This window comes from Prionailurus viverrinus, chromosome D2 (assembly GCF_022837055.1).
Source record: "Prionailurus viverrinus isolate Anna chromosome D2, UM_Priviv_1.0, whole genome shotgun sequence".
NCBI lineage: Eukaryota > Metazoa > Chordata > Mammalia > Carnivora > Felidae > Prionailurus > Prionailurus viverrinus.
The window spans coordinates 67,880,882-67,898,293 of record NC_062571.1 but is presented as its reverse complement, the minus strand read 5'-3'; the positions used below and the strand labels follow the sequence as shown (position 1 = coordinate 67,898,293).

Here is a 17,412-nt window from a genome sequence, read left to right as displayed (position 1 = left end):
GGTGTGACCTAGACCTGTCACAGCTCTCTGCACTGGCCCTCCGGCATCTCCGTGGGTAGTGTGTCTGTGCCTGGTTTGAGGCTGTGACTGCAGCTGCCCTGGTGAAAGGGGCAGGAGCAGAACATCGACGGCTTCTCACCCCTTCATCGTGTTGACCTAAAAACGCCTTGGTCCGGCAGCCCCGTTCTCCATCCTCAGCATTCTGAGCCCTGCCGGGTCCTTTAGCTCGGGAGAAACCCGCTAACGGTAGAAGGAGCAGCAGCTGTGGAGGTGCGTGTGCCAGATCCGGGCCGTGCTGTTGACCTGTGAGTGGGCAAGTTGCTTAGAGAGTCTGTCTTCCTTCACACTTCGCTATATCCTGGAGAGGGAGAATGTGTCCTGTGGGAGCAGCATGGCCTGGCGCTTCAGAGCCCAAGTTCAAATCCTGCCTCTGCTATGTGCGTGACCTTGGGGAGATTCCTTCGTTCTCTGTGTGTCATGGGCTGTCACCAGAAGTGGCATGCCACGGCCCTGTGCCCTCTGCACAGGAATGAGAACCTTCTGTGTTCCGCAGTCTCTAACCCCTTCCGCTTAGAGGCAGGGGGATGGGCAAGACCTGGTTTGGGACATGACGTTTTCTTTTGCTGAAGCCTCCTGGATATGAGGAAGCGTTTCCATTTATTCCCCAACAGGAAGGGACAGGGTCTGCGTGGGAGCGATTGGGGCTGCTACCTTGGAGAAGAACACACACTTCGGGAAGTTCAGAAACAAGCCAATGCCAAAGAGATCTAAGTGAGAGAACTATTGGCGCCTAAAACAGAAATTCAGCCTTTCTTTTCAGAAAAATAACAGATGCCTAAATGCCAGTGGCAAGGAAGGGAGAAGGCTACTGGTTTGTTTTTCAAGATCTCAGTGAGGAAAGAGCAGTTTTGATCTGTTTCATCCTGACTCTTTTTGTTCTGCGGAAGAAGAAATAGAGGCTGGCAGGAGCAGCTCTTTTAGCCCTTAATTAATTGGGGTCTTCTGGATTGTGCGCTAATTTTTTTCATGTTCAGTTTGACTTTTTAGCTAGACTGTTCCTTGAAGGTCCGCCAGCCTTCGTGTCCCTGCGGGGCCTCGCACATAGCTGAGCACGTGGAGAGCAGTTGGCACGTGACTGGTTGAGGTCCAGTTCGCCCTCCCTTTTGTTTTCCAGAGTGAGTACATTGCTCCATGTGACTGTCGGCGGGCCTTCGTCTCTGGATTTGATGGCTCTGCGGGTGAGTTGCTAACTGCTCTGTCTGTTCTTTCTGTACTTTTGTTCACTTCCCAAAGATAACGGGGCCAGGCTTCAGCCTGTGATAGGGCCCAAAAGAGAATGCAAGCCGGACACTCGCCCTTGAACCTCTGCAGAAAGGTGTGAATTCCCAGCATCCCCCAGTTCCCTAAGGTCAGCTTTTAGTGGCCCTTTTCTCTATGCTTTTGCTGTTAAAGTTTTATTGTATTTATTTATTTATTTGCTATTACAGTTTTAAATAATTTTCATTTAAAAATGTTTTTGAACTTTTCATTGAAGATAATATATGTACAGAAAACTGTATTCATTAAACTGAAGATATCTGTGTCAATGGCACTCTATAAGTAATGGTTACTAACTGTACCCCAGAACCCTCACCTTAGCTTGCTGGTCCTGTGTAATTCTCCAAGTGCTTGCTTGGCTTCTGGGTGATTTCACTTTCAGTGTAAATAATAAAGGTGGGGACACCTGGGTGGCTCAGTTGGTTAAGTGTCCGACTTCGGCTCAGGTTGTTATCTCACGGTTCATGGATTTGTGCCCCGTGTCAGGCTGTGTGCTGACAGCTCAGAGCCTGGAGCCTGCTTGGGATTCTGTGTCTGCCTCTCTCTCTGGCCTTCCCCCACTTAGGCTCTCTCTCCCTCTCAAAAATAAATAAACATTAAAAAACTTAAATAATAAAGGTGAACATTGAGCTACATTGGTGCCCTGCCCTAACTTTTCCAAAACTGCCCTGTCCTTGAGTTGTAGGGTGATTTTTCCCCCTTCAGACTCCCATCATTAGGCTAGTTAGACTCGGCAAGAACCACTTCCTTTTGTGTATGTGCTTGTGTTGGTCAGCCCCTTAGGATTGCTTTTGGCTGGCACCTCTGCCGAAAGCCTTGAGTTCTGCCAGGCCTGTAGGAACTGAGGGCAGGTAGGGGTGGGAGATGTCAACCCCTGCTGGTGACCAGTGAGTCACCGTGAATATGTAGAGTCCAGTGGGTTTCTCAGAAAAGGTGAGACCATTCCTCTGGAGTAGAGCAGATCACTGTGCTGGAATCGTTTTCACCTCCGTGTTGTTGATTATGAGGCCATTTTGACCATAGGTGCACAGTCCTCTGTTCTGTTGGCCTTGACTTGAGCTGTGCAGATGGGGTACTGTGCAGGGACCAGGCCTCAGGCAGCCTTCAGAGCTTGGCCCACAGCTTGATCTCAGTGGCTTTGTGTTCTTTTGCCTGGAGCTTTCTCTGGAGTCAAAGGCCCATCTGCGCCGCTGGAGTGAGGGGTGGTGGGAGGCTGGGCCCCAGGGCTCACTGTGCTTGCCTGCCTGCCACCACCGTGTGCAGCTTCTGCGTGGTTGTCAGAAACGTTTCTCTTTTGTTTGTTTACTCCCCTGCTGCAGGCACAGCCATCATTACGGAAGAGCATGCGGCCATGTGGACCGATGGACGTTACTTTCTCCAGGCTGCCAAGCAGATGGACAGCAACTGGACGCTCATGAAGATGGGTGTGTAGAGACATGGCCAGCCCAACTTCAGTTGGCCAGCTTTGGGAAGGGACCCTAGGGTTTTATGAGGTCATGGACCCTTTTGAGATTTCAGGGTATCTTAGTCGGCTTTGGCTGCCATAACAAAATACCAGAGACCAGGTGGCCTAAACAGCACAAGTTTGTTTTCTCAGTTCCGAAGGCTGGAAGTCTAAGATCAGGGTGTCAGTATAGTCAGGTTCTGGTGTCAGCCCTCCTTCTGATTTGCAGACGGCTGCCTTCTCACTGTGTCCTTACACGGCAGAGAGATAGATCTCTTTTCTTCTTTTTAAAGGGCCACCAATCCTATCAGATTAGAATTCCACCTTTTTGACTTCATTTAATCTTAATTACCTCCTAAAATCCTTCTGTCCAGATACAGTCACATTGAGGTTGGGGCTTCAACATGTGAATTTGGGGGACACCAACGTGGCACCAGAAAACCCTCTTTCTCTCACATTTACATGCACACACACACACACACAAGCATGCATTTGGGGCTGTGGGGCTGTTATAAATGAACAGGCTAGTGACCTTTAAACTTTCTGATTGCATGGCTCCGTTAATGGCTCATGCACCCTCAACATATATGTATACTTGTTTATGTGTCTAGATATACGTGCTGCTGTCCATCTGCATTTCAAATGTGAACAAAAATTAATTTCTTTGTTTTTTAGAAAAAATGAATACAAATAGACCTCCTAAAATTTTCTGTTTGCGCCCTGGTGGATCAGTCAGTGTACCCCTGGGGTATGGGCATCTCTCCTTGGAGCCCACATCTCCAGCTGTCAGGTCTGTTAGCACTTTGCGGGGGGCAGAGTGTCAGAGGAGCAAATTCTGCTCATTCCTTCAAGTAGGTATTTGGTTTCCCCGGGGAATGAATCTTCCTTCTTTCCAAGTCTGTCTCTAGTTTGCCTGAGCCCCTCTTTCCTCAGGCATTTCTCCTGCATAGGGAAATTCTGGTGGGTTTGGTTGGGGAGTGATTCATCCCTGGGGTTTTGCCAGATATCTGTCTGCTAGGAAATAGCATGACTTCATCCTATAAAAGTCATACGAGGGGCATTAAAAGAAACTTCGTTAGTAAGTGGCTTTTTAGCGGTTTGGGAAAAAAATAGCCAAGAATCAAATAGCAAAATAACAGCTCAGTGCCAGCTTTTAGGCAGTTTTTGGAATTGAAGTTCGTGAGCTCATTTCTTTATAAATCTTTGAACTTTCCCTCTGTGGTTATGTGGTTATCAGCAGTCCGTAGGGAAAATAGTGAAGATAAGTACTGGTTTAGAATATATGAACTTTCACTCTAAATATACATGTATTTCACCAAGCTGTTAAGTTTTTAATAAAAATCTCATCAGTTAAGAAGCACGCATCCAAACATAGAAGGTATTGGCTTGGATTAAAGAAAAACTGGAATATCAAAAATAACTTCAGTTCCTTTCTTGGAGCTTGTTTGGTGTCCTATGACGAATCGCTCGGAAGAAACGGGAAGGGCTGTTTGCTCTCAGGAGTTGGAAAGCCAGGGAGCCATTGTAAAGATGATGGTGACGGGTACCTGTATGTTCCTGTCTTAATCTTTGGAAAGATTTCTTTGCTGCAAAGGCTTGTGTTCAGCCCTCCAGTCAGGCCTGGTTGAGGGGTGGGAGCCTTCTCTCTGCCACCCTGCCTTCCAGTGAGGGGAGAGTACCATGGCGTGTGTTTCTCTTACCTGGTGTGGGATGTGAGGGAGGCCCCCAGCTCCCAGCCTTCACCAGTCACCACCCAAGTGCTCTTTAAGTGACCACTGGTGGTAAAGTGACTGATGGCGGAGAAGATGTTGTTTGCAGTGACACGTGTACCTATGTTGCAGTGATTCCCGGGGTGCTGTTTTGACCAGGAGTCGAATGAAAATCTTGCCTTTTCTTTTTGTTGTCTTCTTACTCTTATCGTATGCTTCCGTCTTAATACACCTGGGTGTTAAGGGGCACCTGGGTGACTCAGTTAAGCGTCTGAGTCTTGATTTCGGCTCAGGTCACGATTTTGCGGTTCATGAGATCGAGCCCTGCATTGGGCTCTGCGCCAACAGCACAGACCCTGCTTGGGACTCTCGTTCTCCCTGTCTGCCCCTCCCCTGCTTGTGCATTCCCTCCTCTCTCTTTCTCTCTCTCTCTCTCTCTCTCTCTCTCTCTCTCTCAAAAAAGAAAAAAAAAAGAAAAGAAAAACACACCATCTTATACTTCTTGCAGCCTTCCAAGATTAAGGGAAGTTCAGATTTTTTCAAGTGCCACCAATCTACCTTAGAGAAGGTGTTTAATAAAGGCCCTGTTATCATGATCTTGGTGAATTGCTTCCTTCTGGGTAGGACCGTGAGCTTGGTTCCACTGGGAATTGTTTCTTCTCTGTTCTTCCCTCTGTAGGTCTGAAGGACACACCAACTCAGGAAGACTGGCTGGTGAGTGTACTTCCTGAAGGATCCAGGGTTGGTGTGGACCCACTGATCATTCCTACTGGTGAGTGAGCTCGGGTCCTTCCAGCTTGGGGGAGGAAGTGGGTTCTAGATGCCTCTCCATTGTCCTTCTTTGTTTGTGGGACGTGGATCCTCTGGGGGCTTGGCGTGACTTGACGTCATGGTAAAGATCAAGGTGAGGAGAGGAGTTCTGGCAGAGAGGCAGGGGAAGGCAGTTGGTGGTGAAGATCACCTCTTTGCAGTTCTGCGTCCTACGCACTCAGCGCTAGGCCACGGGAGGATCGCCTTTCAGAAGGCTCTGGGCTCTCAAGGCTCTGCTGCCTGCCTTGGCCGAGATGGCGTTCAGTTCATGCATGGCTGGGCCACGTGTATTTCTCCCCAGATTACTGGAAGAAGATGGCCAAGGTTCTGAGAAGTGCAGGCCACCACCTCATTCCTGTCAAGGAGAACCTTGTGGACAAAATCTGGACAGACCGTCCTGAGCGCCCGTGCAAGCCCCTCCTCACCCTGGGCCTCGATTACACAGGTCAGAACTGTGCTGCATGCAGCAGGGCCCCCAGCCATCGTCCCTTCCACCTGTCACCTTTGTCTTCATCGCTGTCCTGAATCAGAGTTGAGCTTGATTGAGCTCACGGGAGGATTCTGCCCCATGCTGGCACTGGCACTGGTGGGGTATTTCATGAAGGCAGGAGCTTTATTTGTTTCCAGGGTTGGCACCTACTTACCACCTACTTTGCATAATTTATTCTTGCCCTGCTCTTCTGGGCAGACCTTTGGCTGCTGCTAAGATAGCTTTTTTACTATGCTGTTGCTCACTGCCTCTCTCACGTGTCTGATATTGGAAACAGGGCCGAGGGGTTTCTAGCTTCCATTTCTTTTTCTTTTGCCCGAGTTTGTAGATTTACCTCCTCAGGCCCTCCCCCCCCCCCCCCCCCCCCTTCTCGTACTTTCTGCTGTAGTGGCTTTGGGCATGGGTTTCTTAGGCCTGTATGATAGTGGTCGGTGTGGAGCAAGTTCTGCGAACCATTTGTGGGAGCTGAAAGTGTGGATTTATGAGTGAGGGATACAGAGAGAGGCCAGGGAGGTGGGGCTGAAGGGGAGGGAGTTGTATGGTAGAAACAGCAGAGTAGAGGTGGATGGGGGATGTCTGGAATGTAGGCAGATTGCCCAGAGGGGTCCTGGGAAGAAAGCATTACAGCCTAGACTCTTGCCAAGTTTTAAACAGCATTCCCGAGCTGATCTTCAAAGCGGTGTTGGTTGTGGGGGCAGCCCCCAGCTTGCTCTCCTTGTGATGCCCTCACCGGAGGGTAGCTCAGATTCAGGGGGATAGGTCCAGGGAGTGGCCCAGGGTCAGCTAGACATTTTCCGTTCGCATGTTTTGAGTTTTTTAGAAGCTGAATCAGAGGCGCTGACCTATTACTTGTAGGAGAGGGGAGAGCAGACTTTGAGGTTAAGACTTGTGTTCAACAAACACGAGTACCTACTATGTGCAGGACACTGTGCCAGGTGCTGGGTGAATAAGACAGAGGGTCGTCCTGTTCCCAGGTGGCTGTAACCGGAGTTGAAAGTACTGTTTCGTGGTGGGGATGGTGGTGGTCGTGGTGGTGATGGGGTGAGCTTCCCCAGGGCTACCATTCCATCTGGAGAGCCATAGGGAGGCCCTGGCCATGACAGGGCAAGTGTGATTTAGAAGTAGTGGTCCCAGTGAGTCAGATTGCAGGGAGTACCTAGGTCTTAGCACCAAAGGGCGAGTCTCTCGGCTCCAAGAACGTAAAGTGGGTGGTATTCCCCCGGCCTGTAAGACTGGGTGAGTTTTCCCTCCTGGGCAGTATGTTCTCGTAGCTCCCTGTGCCTCTGCTGTTGTGCCAGTTCTTACACGGAAGTGTAACTGTTGCTGGTTTAATTATTTGCCTTCCCATCTAGGTTGTAAGCCCCCTGAGGGCAGGGACTGGGTATAACTCAGAGCTGTAGCCATGGTGACCAGCACAATGCCTGGCAGATATCTATGCCTGGGAAGTCTAGGTGCTTCATAGACATTTGTTGGATGAACAAATGTATTAGTTTTGTCGGTGAGGCAGTCAGGGCTCTTGAAAGTCAACAGGTTTGGACAGAGGCTTAAATCCAGGCCTCCTGTTTGCTCAACCAACATGCTCCCTATAATAGGTGGTGCTGGCTCAGAATGTTTGGGATGGGTTCTTTCAGTTGGCTCCCGTGGGTCCCTGGAACCAGGGCCAGAGCCGCAAGCACGTTTGTTTCTTGCAGGCATTTCCTGGAAGGACAAGGTTGCAGACCTTCGGTTGAAAATGGCCGAGAGGAACGTCGTGTGGTTTGTGGTCACTGCCCTGGATGAGATTGCGTGTGAGTGCTCTGGTTTTACTGTTTGGGCATGTTACCCGGTCTCTCCCTTGGTTCTCTGGGAATCTGTGTGTTTGTGCAGATCAGCTTTCTGAGTGGCCAGGGAATAAACAAAAGACTTATGTCACCAAATGGGTATATGATGCACCAAGTAGGATGGAGAAAGAATTATAGAGGATGGGAGAGGGGAATGTAGCTTTGCCCAAAGTGGTATTACAGCCAGGGGCTGATGTTAAATCTATGGTGGATGTCCACCTCTGAGCAGTCTCTTCAGGACTGGGACACCTCTGAGGAAGGACATTCCTTCCTAACACTTAATGTCTGTCAGTATTTGTGTGTCTGTCAATATTCATGTCTCTTTATAGCTGTAGAAGTGGCACCATAGGAGATTATTTTTTTCTCTGTACTTTTTCTGTAGGTCACTGTGTTCTTCACAGTGAGAATGTTCTAGAAATATTTCTCTTTTTAAAAAAATTTTTGTTTTTATTTACTTATTTAGAAAGAGAGAGAGAGAGAGAGAGCAAGCAAGGGAAGGGCAGAGAGAGAGGGATAGAATCCCAAGCAGGCTCCACACTGTCAGTGCACAGCCTGATATGGGGCTTGAACTCATGAACCATGAGAACATGACCAGAGCCAAGATCAAGAGTTGGAAGCTTATGGGGCGCCTGGATGGCTCAGTTGGTTAAGTGTTGACTTTAGCTCAGGTCATGACCCTGTGGTTTGTGAGTTCGAGCCCTGTGTTGGGCTCTGTGCTGACAGCTCAGAGCCTGGAGCCTGCTTTAGATTATGTGTCTCTCTCTGCCCCTCCCCTACTCGTGTTCTGTTTCTCTCTATCTCTGTCTCTCTCAAAAATAAATAAACGTAAAAAAAATACAAATAAATTAAAAGAGTTGGATACTTAATTGACTGAGCCACCCAGGCGCCCCATGTTCTAGAAATATTTGTACCTCAGAAAACTCAGGAACTATAAATATTTTTCACCAGCTTTTCTGATACAATAGCAGTTTCTGAATCTTTAGACCTTAAACAACCTGCATGCAATTGTTTAGTACCTGTCATCCTCTAGAACCTGAAGGAATCTTGGTGAATCTTCCTGTTCCGTCTTCCTTTTCTGACTGGGTTTGACCCAGGGTGACTGAGAAGAGGCACTACCTCATTTTTAAATTTTCTCATTAGCGAAAGAGACCCTACTACACAGTGTCCTATGTCTCCAGTCCCCAGCCCCAAAACTTTGTCAGATATCAGTGATACTTGACATGTGTCAGTGACTTATATCCTTAATTAATTAATAACCTCGACATCAGGGAAAATAACATATATAAAATTAATTTCTCCCTTTGGTTTTAAGAAAACACATTCCCATTGTGGAAAACCTGGAAAATGTAGAGGAAGTAAAAAGAAAAAGAAAAAAAAGCACCTATTTTTTGTTACCCAGAGATCATCACTGTTAATATTTGGTGCGTATATAATTTTGAAGCTTGATTTTTTCCAAAGTATCAGCATACTTTAAGCATATATAATCGTAACTTAAGTAAATATAAATATCCCATCATATGGTTGGTTATACCATAATTTACTTTACCCATTCCCTTAAGGATGACCTTAGGTTATTTTTGATTTTCTCATGATTTTATTATGATGCCGCCATCAAAATCTTAGTGCATCAAAATCTGTGTCTTGGTTTCTGATGATTTTCTTCTATTTCTGGTTGCTTTCAGGGGTGGTATTATGGGTTAGAGGGTGTGCACATGGTAGGCCTTTGGACCCATCTTGCCATTTACCTGCTAGAATTGTTTACAGTGGATAGGAATATGCCTGTCTTGCCACACCCTTCCCAGTCCCAAGTAGTGGCATTTTTATTTTTTAAAATTTTATCAAAAAAATTTTTGTAATGTTTATTTATTTTTTGAGAGAGAGAGAGAGAGAGAGAGCAGCAAAGGGGCAGAGAGGTAGAGGGGGACAGAGGATCTGAAGCAGGCTCTGTGCTGACAGCAGAGAGCCCAAAGCAGGGCTCGAACTCAGAAACCGTGAGATCATGACCTGAGCCGAAGTCAGACAGACACTTAACTGACTGAATCACCCAGGTGCCCTGGTAATGTCATTTTTAAACTGCTCGTCTGATAGGTAAAGCTTCATTGCTTTGTTATGAGAAGCCATTATTTTAAAATAGATGTAGAGCTTTTCTCACTAGGAGTTTTTAAATACTGTATTCTTCAGGAGAGCAAGCATTAGGCATCTGGAAGCTTTGAGACCCTAGCTATTCTCTCTGCTGGCCACTTTAGTTTCTTAAACATACAATGATCTCCCCAGACTTTAAACATACAGTGATCTCCCCGAACTCCTTCAAACATACAGTGATCTCCCCAAACACCTTTAACACTGGCTGTAGGTGGGGCCTCCACTCCAGTTCGGTATCATAGCTGACCCTTGGGTGGGCTCCGATATGGGTTTCATTCTTGGGCTTAAAGGCCACTACCACTCACTCCCTGCTTTTGTTCCTCTGCTGGGAAGCTCCGCCTCCTCGGGGCTCCTTGACTCTTAGCCGGAGGGCCTTGTTGGGCTCCCTCACCATCCTGGGTGGGTCTCAGTCTTTCTACCCCAGGACGTTGTTTGCTTCAGAAGGGATAGAGTGCTTGGCTCCTTTCCCTTTACTTGGGAATGCCAGTTTGCTGCAGCAAGGCCAGGTCTGGCAGGTCACCACCAGGGGGACAATTTCAACTCTTTGGAGGGTAATCCTCCTCTTTTTTGACTAACTTCCATTCTGTTCCCGGGACAGCAATATGGTAGCATAAGAAACAGTTTTGGTGCCATCATTTGGCGGGCATGAGTGACTGCAGCTCCAAGTGGAACGAGGAAGTGAGGTTTCCGGCTTTTCTGAGAGATGCCACGGAATCCTTCCATGGAAGCCTTCCATGGATGTTGAAGCGTTTCCCTCCCCCTACAGGCTCTCTCTTGTAATCTCAAGTCGGGCAAGTGACGGGGCTTTTATTTTTTTTTTTAAGGGCTGTTCAATCTCCGAGGATCAGATGTGGAGCACAATCCGGTGTTTTTCTCCTATGCAATCATAGGATTGGAGACGATCATGTGAGTGTTGGGCCACACTGGAAAGTCCTTCCTTCCTCACAGCTCCTCAGATTCCCCATCTCCCCTTGCTGGTCGACCCCATCACTACCTGACGTCCCGCTGATGGACTGCTTTTCTTCTGCTTTCTCCCTTTCCCACTCCTCTTTCCTTTCCCTTCTTGTCTTCCTTAACAGCAGGTATTTTTTTTTACATCCTGCCTCTCTCTTAATCTTCCAAATAACTTGAAATCTATGAAAGTCTCTCTAGTACTAGAAGATAGGAAAAAAACCAAACAAACCAGGCAGGACATCAGAACAAAACCAGAATGAAGCTATTTCACAAAATTCCTGCTGCAAAGTCTTGGTCAGGCCACACATTTGATTCTAAATTTTGTAGTAGCCAGTGCAAAGGGATGTACAGCTCAGTTATACAGTCTTGGGGCCATAGTTCAAATAAACCCAGGCATTTGGAAGGTCAGAAATGACACCGGAAGCCCCCCCCCCCCCCCCCCCCCGGTCAAACTTTATGTATTAAAGCATTGCTTGTGGCCTTCCTGCAGTTGTTCTTTTATTTGGATGGCTCTTTATTCAGATAACATTTATTAAGTTGATAGGGTCTCTGTTGGGTGCTAGGGTGAATGAGACAGGGTGCTGGGCTGGAGTTGGGGGATAAATGTCTCTTCAGGGGCTTCAGGGCATGTAAGTGGGTACTGACTCGTCAGTGGGATGGGTATGGATGTTACAGGAGGGGTCTGACCTAAACTTGGGCATCAGAGGAGACTCTTGGGGAAAGTAATATCGAAGCAGAGATCAAGAGCGCATGTGCGTTGGCTAGGTGAGCGGGGAGTGAGGAGAATGGTGGTCTAAGCAGAGGGCATGACATTTTCAGTGGCTCTGGACAGGAGAGAGCACGCTGCCTGAGGAGGGCCTGGAGTGGTTCAGTGTGGTGGGAACATAGAGTGTGAGGCTGGAAGGTGAGCAGGGGCCACATAAAGGAAGGCCCATGAGCAGTGTCCGGGAGCTCGGACCTTTATCCTGAGGACACTGGGGAGCTATTGAATGACTTTTTTCACATGATCAGGTTTGTAAATCATAAAGAATACTATGGCTGGGGAAACTGTGCTGGCTGGGGCAAGACTGGATGCAGAGACCAGTTAGGAGGCTCTGGTGCTAATCCAGCAGAGAGATGGGGGCAGCCTGAACCTGGCTGGTGACTAGGCAAGGCCACGGTCAAAGCTGGACAGATTTGATCAGGATTTACACTATAGGCCCAAAGATCTTAGTGGAGGGAAGGGACAGTGTCCACGTCCCGGCTGGGGGAATGGAGTGGATGGTGATAACATACACGGGGATAGGGGCACAGTTTGGGGAGCAGGATTTGAGAAGGGAATGGGGAGGAAGGGGAACTGCTTGGTTTTGGTTGCTAGAAGGTGGAGCCTGTTGTGTATGTGTGGGTGTGTGCTTCCCCCCCTCACTCACATGCCCTCCTTTTTCTGTCACCTCACCCCTGGCCCCTCTGCAGGCTCTTCATTGATGGTGACCGCATAGATGCCCCCAATGTGAAGGAGCATCTGCTTTTTGACTTGGGCCTAGAAGCCGAATACAGAATCCAGGTGCTTCCCTACAAGTCCATCCTGGGCGAGCTCAAGGCTCTGTGTGCCAATCTCTCCCCAAGGGAGAAGGTGTGGGTCAGCGACAAGGCCAGCTACGCTGTAAGCGAGACCATCCCCAAGGTTGGTAGCCCTGCTGAGGCCCATCCAAAGTCAGCCACATTCCAGCTGCCAGCCCCTTCCCAGTTGTGGCATCATGCAGCTTTGTCTTTGAAACAGAGGTTGTTTTGGAAGATCTCGGGGACTGATTGTCAGATCAGAGATGTCCTCTCCCTAGATGAGCCCTTTGGGCTAGACCCATGTTGAGAATCTTAGGGCCCTTAGAACTCATTGAGTCCTGTGTTGTCCAGAGTGTGGCATGAGAGATGATTTTAGGTGGTATATACTAATACTTAGGTTTATTTAAATATTCTCTGTTTTAAAAGCAATTCAGCATATACTAGAAAAAATATTTCTAGTATTTGAGACCATGATGATATAAAAATTGTTTCTTAAGACAGAATTTAACAAACTAAGTTGATTTGAAGATGGTCTAAAGAGGGGCGCCTCCTGGGTGGCTCAGTCGGTTGAGTGTCCAACTTTGGCTCAGGTCATGATCTCGCCGTTCGTGAGTTTGAGCCCCATGACAGCTCAGAGCCTGGAGCCTGCTTCAGATTCTGTGTCTCCCTCTTTCTCTGCCCCTCCTCTGCTTGTGCTTTGTCTCTCTCTCGAAAAATAAATAAACATTTAAAAAAATATTTTTTAAATAAAGATGGTCTAAAGAAAAGTAAAGGTCTAGAGGGCTGGCAGCCGGTGTAAGAGCTGTGTAGGTGGTAGGAGAACTCTGGGAAACACTACTCTGCGTGTGCTCCTCCCTCACCACGTTTTACAGCTAAGGAGACTGGAGGCCCAGAGGGGCTTGGGAAGTTGGGGACTTGTTGAAAGTCAAATGATAGTGATACCCCTGCCCTTTACTCAGCCCCTGTTGGGTTATTCTAAGCAGTGAACACCTGTCCTCTCATTTTAACTAGGGCCCAGGGCATGACTGGAATCCAAGCCACCTTGGATTGTAGCCTTTTCGAACATCCTGTCTGGAGCCTCTGGCTGCCAAGTGCCCTTTAGCAAGCCCAGGGGTCTCCTCTCTTCTCCATCCTGGAAAGAGCCCAAGCCTGGCCCACTGAGACCTGGCTTGCCAGTACGCCCTGCCACTCTCACACTGTGTGACACTCATCTGCTCAGAGATTTGTTTCCTTGACCTAAGTTAGGGGACCATGCCTGCCTTCTCTGTTTCATGAGGGCTATGCAGGTAGGAGCGAGGGAATAAGGAGCCTAGAAGGAATGAAAGCCTTTCAACAAGCTCTGTGCGAGTGCAAGGTGATCCGAAACACCCCTCCTGGAGTGCAGGGCTGGCCTCTGACTCGTTCTCTTTGGGAAGGGTCTTCCCCAGCCCTTCACGATCAGACCGTGAACAGTAGGTGATTTGTGATCCCTGAGCAAGATGGGAAGGAGCGGGAGCCCTCCCTCAGTCGTGTGTGTCCCCAGTGGGAAAAAGCCTCCTTTGTGCTTTTTCAAGAAAGGGGTTATTTCAGTCAAGCTTTGATCTGTGAATGGGCTCTGGCCATGACCATGGAAGCTTGAAAAGCAGTGTCTTCCTGATGGCCGGCAGCCAGCAGTGCCAGAGAGCTGAAGATGTGGGGGACAGAAGAAAAATAATCTTGTTTGATGTACTTTACCTTTTGGAAGCGTTCGAGCCCCTCTTGTCATGCTCAGAGTCATCAACCAAAAGGGGCAGGACTTCGATCCCCAGGCACAGCTCCATGGGTCCTGAATGGGAGCTCTTCACGTGACCTGTCTTGATGTGCTGGGTGAAGAGGTGATTACCTTGGTCTTGGGTGAGTGGAGCCAGACTCAGTTTCCCATACTACGCCTTTTGCCCCTAGGATCATCGATGCTGTATGCCTTACACCCCCATCTGCATCGCCAAAGCTGTGAAGAATTCTGCCGAATCAGAAGGCATGCGGCGAGCTCACGTGAGTAAAGCAGCCGGTGCAAAGGGGGCGTGTATGGTGGTTGGAAGGCCCAGTCCCTCACCTGCTGTGTGGCTTTGAGCCTGGCACAAAATTGGAAATTTTTTGAGCCTTCCAGCGTTAGTGAGAAAATGAAGTAGAATACTCAGTGGGCTAGATCTTTATAAAGTACAATGTATAACACAAAAAAGGCGACGATGACGATGATGATGATGATGGAGAAGAAGAAAAATAAGAAGGTGATGCCTCTTAAAAGGCCCAAGGTATGTTTCAAGGCCAGTGGTGGGTCTAGAAAGATTTGAGGCCCACAGATGGCATTTGCCAGTGGCTTGTCTTTCCTGCCTCTGGAGGGCAGGAATGAATCCACTGAGGGATTTTTGACTTTGCTCTCGGCAGGCCCTTCCCTGGTTGTGTCTGATGGGTCCGACTTTCTCAGAACCACGTTAGGGCTGGGCACTGATTTTGCCCAGCTGATTTTCAGTAATAACTTAAAAAAAATTGTCTCTATTCTTTGCACAGATTAAAGATGCTGTTGCCCTCTGTGAACTCTTTAACTGGCTGGAGAAAGAGGTTGGTTCTTCGTCTTGTTTTAACACATGGATGTAGATTATTCAGAAGTTCTCAACATGTGATTCAAACCGTGGCACCTCCATGCTCTGGTGACCACGAGGTGTAAGGTCTTGATCTAAGTTTAGTCCTTACTTTTGGTAGTTCTTTCTGGAAATTTGGTGTGTGTGTATTTAGAAGTTTTTTTAATTGTAGAAAATAGTATCACAGATGAAGACAGAATTTCCTTCACAGAGAGGATCCTTTTTGGGTCAAGGCATTGTCTTATAACTGAGTGGAATTTCATTATGAGGAAAAATGACTCACAATAATATTCTAGGCAAGCTGATTATATTAAGAGAAAAAGATCTTTGTGTACTTCAATTTAAGACTTAAAAAACTTTTTATTTCATAGTAAATTGACTCTTGGCCATTAGTTTCTTGCCCTTTCATTCCTTATGGTTGACAGCAGGAGGATTTCTTTGTGTCATTACTAAACAATCACATGTTCCCTTTAAATATTATATAAACAATTCTTTAAAAGTAGCTTAAACTGGAAGAAGGGTATCACCCTGTGTGTAACTATTTTATTCTCTCTGGCTATTTTCCTTCTGTGTAAATAAGTTTTACACATCTCTCAGTGTATACATACGATTTTGTATTTTATTTTATTCCATTAGCACCACAGCGTGAGCATTTTCCATGTGCTTTGAGGCCTTAAAAAAAGGATCCAAATTGTAAAAGCATTGTGAGGTGACAGATGGTAGCTACACTTGTGGCAAGCATAGCATAAATAGAGATGACGAATCACTGTGTTGTGCACCTGAAACTAACATAACACTGTGTGTCAACTATACTTGAATAAAAAAAATTTAACAAACAGAAGGATCCAAGCAGAGAGGTTGCGTTTAGTGGTTAGACCAATTTGCCATTGCTCCTATTTTCAGGTGTTTAGATCTTTTTTAATTTTCTGGCCGTTATTAATCACCCTGTAATAATATCTTTCATTTATCTTCTTTACGTATTTAGGATGACTTTCGCAGGACAATATCCTAGCAGGAGATGGTTTTGAATTTTTCAACTTAGATGGATTAAGTTTGGGGAGGTTTTAGGGTATAACACTGGGGCAGAGAGTTAAGTGAAAAATTGAAAGGATAGAAACCCTTCTACTTTAATTTTCTTTTTAATTTTTAATTTATTTTTGAGATAGAGACAGAGCACAAGTGGGGGAGAGGCAGAGAGAGGGTGAGACACAGAATCTGAAGCAGGCTCCAGGCTGCTGTCAGCACAGACCCTGACATGGGGTTTGAACTCACAAACCATGAGATCATGACCTGAGCTGAAGTTGGATGCTTAACTGACTGAGCCACCCAGGGGCCCCTAAACCCTTCTACTTTAGATTGCTTTGGTAAGAGTCTTAGAAAGTTCCTTCCTTGTTGAAGACAAGACCTCAGCTGTGTCCCGTAGGTTGGACAGCCAGGACATGGGAAATGAGGAAAAAAATACGCTTTTAATGCATCCCTTTTAACATGTAATAAACACGTGAATTTATCACTCCAGATGACTTATGAGCAACTTCCTTGTAGGTGCCCAAAGGTGGTGTGTCGGAGATCTCAGCTGCTGACAAGGCTGAGGAATTTCGCAGGTACGGATCCGTGTGCGCAGGAACCTTGTGGTCATTTCTTTGGCAACTTAAATGAGGCTGAGAGGGCCCTGATTGCTGGCACAATAAGATTCTGGAAGCCGCTGTGCTCTCTGTGTCTTTCTGTTCCAGACAACAGGCTGACTTTGTGGACCTGAGCTTCCCAACGATTTCCAGTACGGGACCCAATGGCGCCATCATTCACTACGCGTAAGGCATGCGGAGGAGCACGCTGCCTGGCTTTGCTGCTGCTTCTGCACAGGAGCCTGAGCAGGGGAGAGACATTATTTTACCAGAGGCCCCAGTGCCCACCCCCATGTTGTCTGTTGAGGCTGTTCTTATATGTGAAATGAGGTCTTGTTTTCTCTCAATCTCCCACTCCTCTGCCTTTTGGGAGCCTCCACTTAGGCTCAGGTGTATGGCACTGACATTCTTCACGATGTAGTCAAATGGGTTGTCCCCATTTCCTTTCTGTGTCTACAGAAGCTGTATTCATAGCTCTTGATCATGGTGATCAGTGTTTGTCTTTCTTGATAATGGCAGCCATCTTGATGCAGGAGTCCAGACATCTTTGTGAGCTCCATCACTCCATACCAAAAAACTTATCATGAGGTTGTTGAGCATACTATTATGGTTAGGGAGATAATCAGCACCCTTTCTTCCCTCCTTGTGGGCTTGGCACCCAGCCTATGAGGCATTTTAGCAGATGACCTATAAGAGCCTGTGGACTCACAGAGCTGAGCATTCCCTGCACTGTGAGATGGGAGGGGCACTGATAAGTTTAGGGCTGATCTGTCTGTGGAGATGGTGGGAAATGGAACTTGGCTTGGTTATCGGGCTTCAGCTTTCAGAATTGCCTAGTTGAATGGATTTGCCTTGTGTTGGACATTCTGAGTTCTTTGCTCCATGTCTGAGGTACACAGTCTGGGGGAAGATCACTTGGTCTGTCTCACTGGGCTGTACTTGGGCAGAGATTCACCCCCACCCCCTTT

The 17,412-nt window shown here is 47.3% G+C and overlaps 1 protein-coding gene across 3 annotated transcripts in view; it reads left to right on the top strand.

Annotated features, from left to right (window-relative positions):
- Window positions 1–17,412, top strand: part of XPNPEP1 (X-prolyl aminopeptidase 1) — a 58,313-nt gene that overhangs the window by 28,339 nt on the left and 12,562 nt on the right. For all 3 annotated transcript variants that reach the window (XM_047825670.1, XM_047825672.1, XM_047825671.1), the window contains 11 exons: window positions 1,175–1,238; window positions 2,637–2,741; window positions 5,150–5,242; window positions 5,582–5,725; window positions 7,462–7,557; window positions 10,557–10,638; window positions 12,139–12,349; window positions 14,146–14,235; window positions 14,752–14,802; window positions 16,365–16,423; window positions 16,553–16,630. In XM_047825670.1, coding sequence (XP_047681626.1) covers window positions 1,175–1,238; window positions 2,637–2,741; window positions 5,150–5,242; window positions 5,582–5,725; window positions 7,462–7,557; window positions 10,557–10,638; window positions 12,139–12,349; window positions 14,146–14,235; window positions 14,752–14,802; window positions 16,365–16,423; window positions 16,553–16,630 — 1,073 coding nt within the window. The remainder of the gene's footprint in view (window positions 1–1,174; window positions 1,239–2,636; window positions 2,742–5,149; window positions 5,243–5,581; window positions 5,726–7,461; window positions 7,558–10,556; window positions 10,639–12,138; window positions 12,350–14,145; window positions 14,236–14,751; window positions 14,803–16,364; window positions 16,424–16,552; window positions 16,631–17,412) is intronic.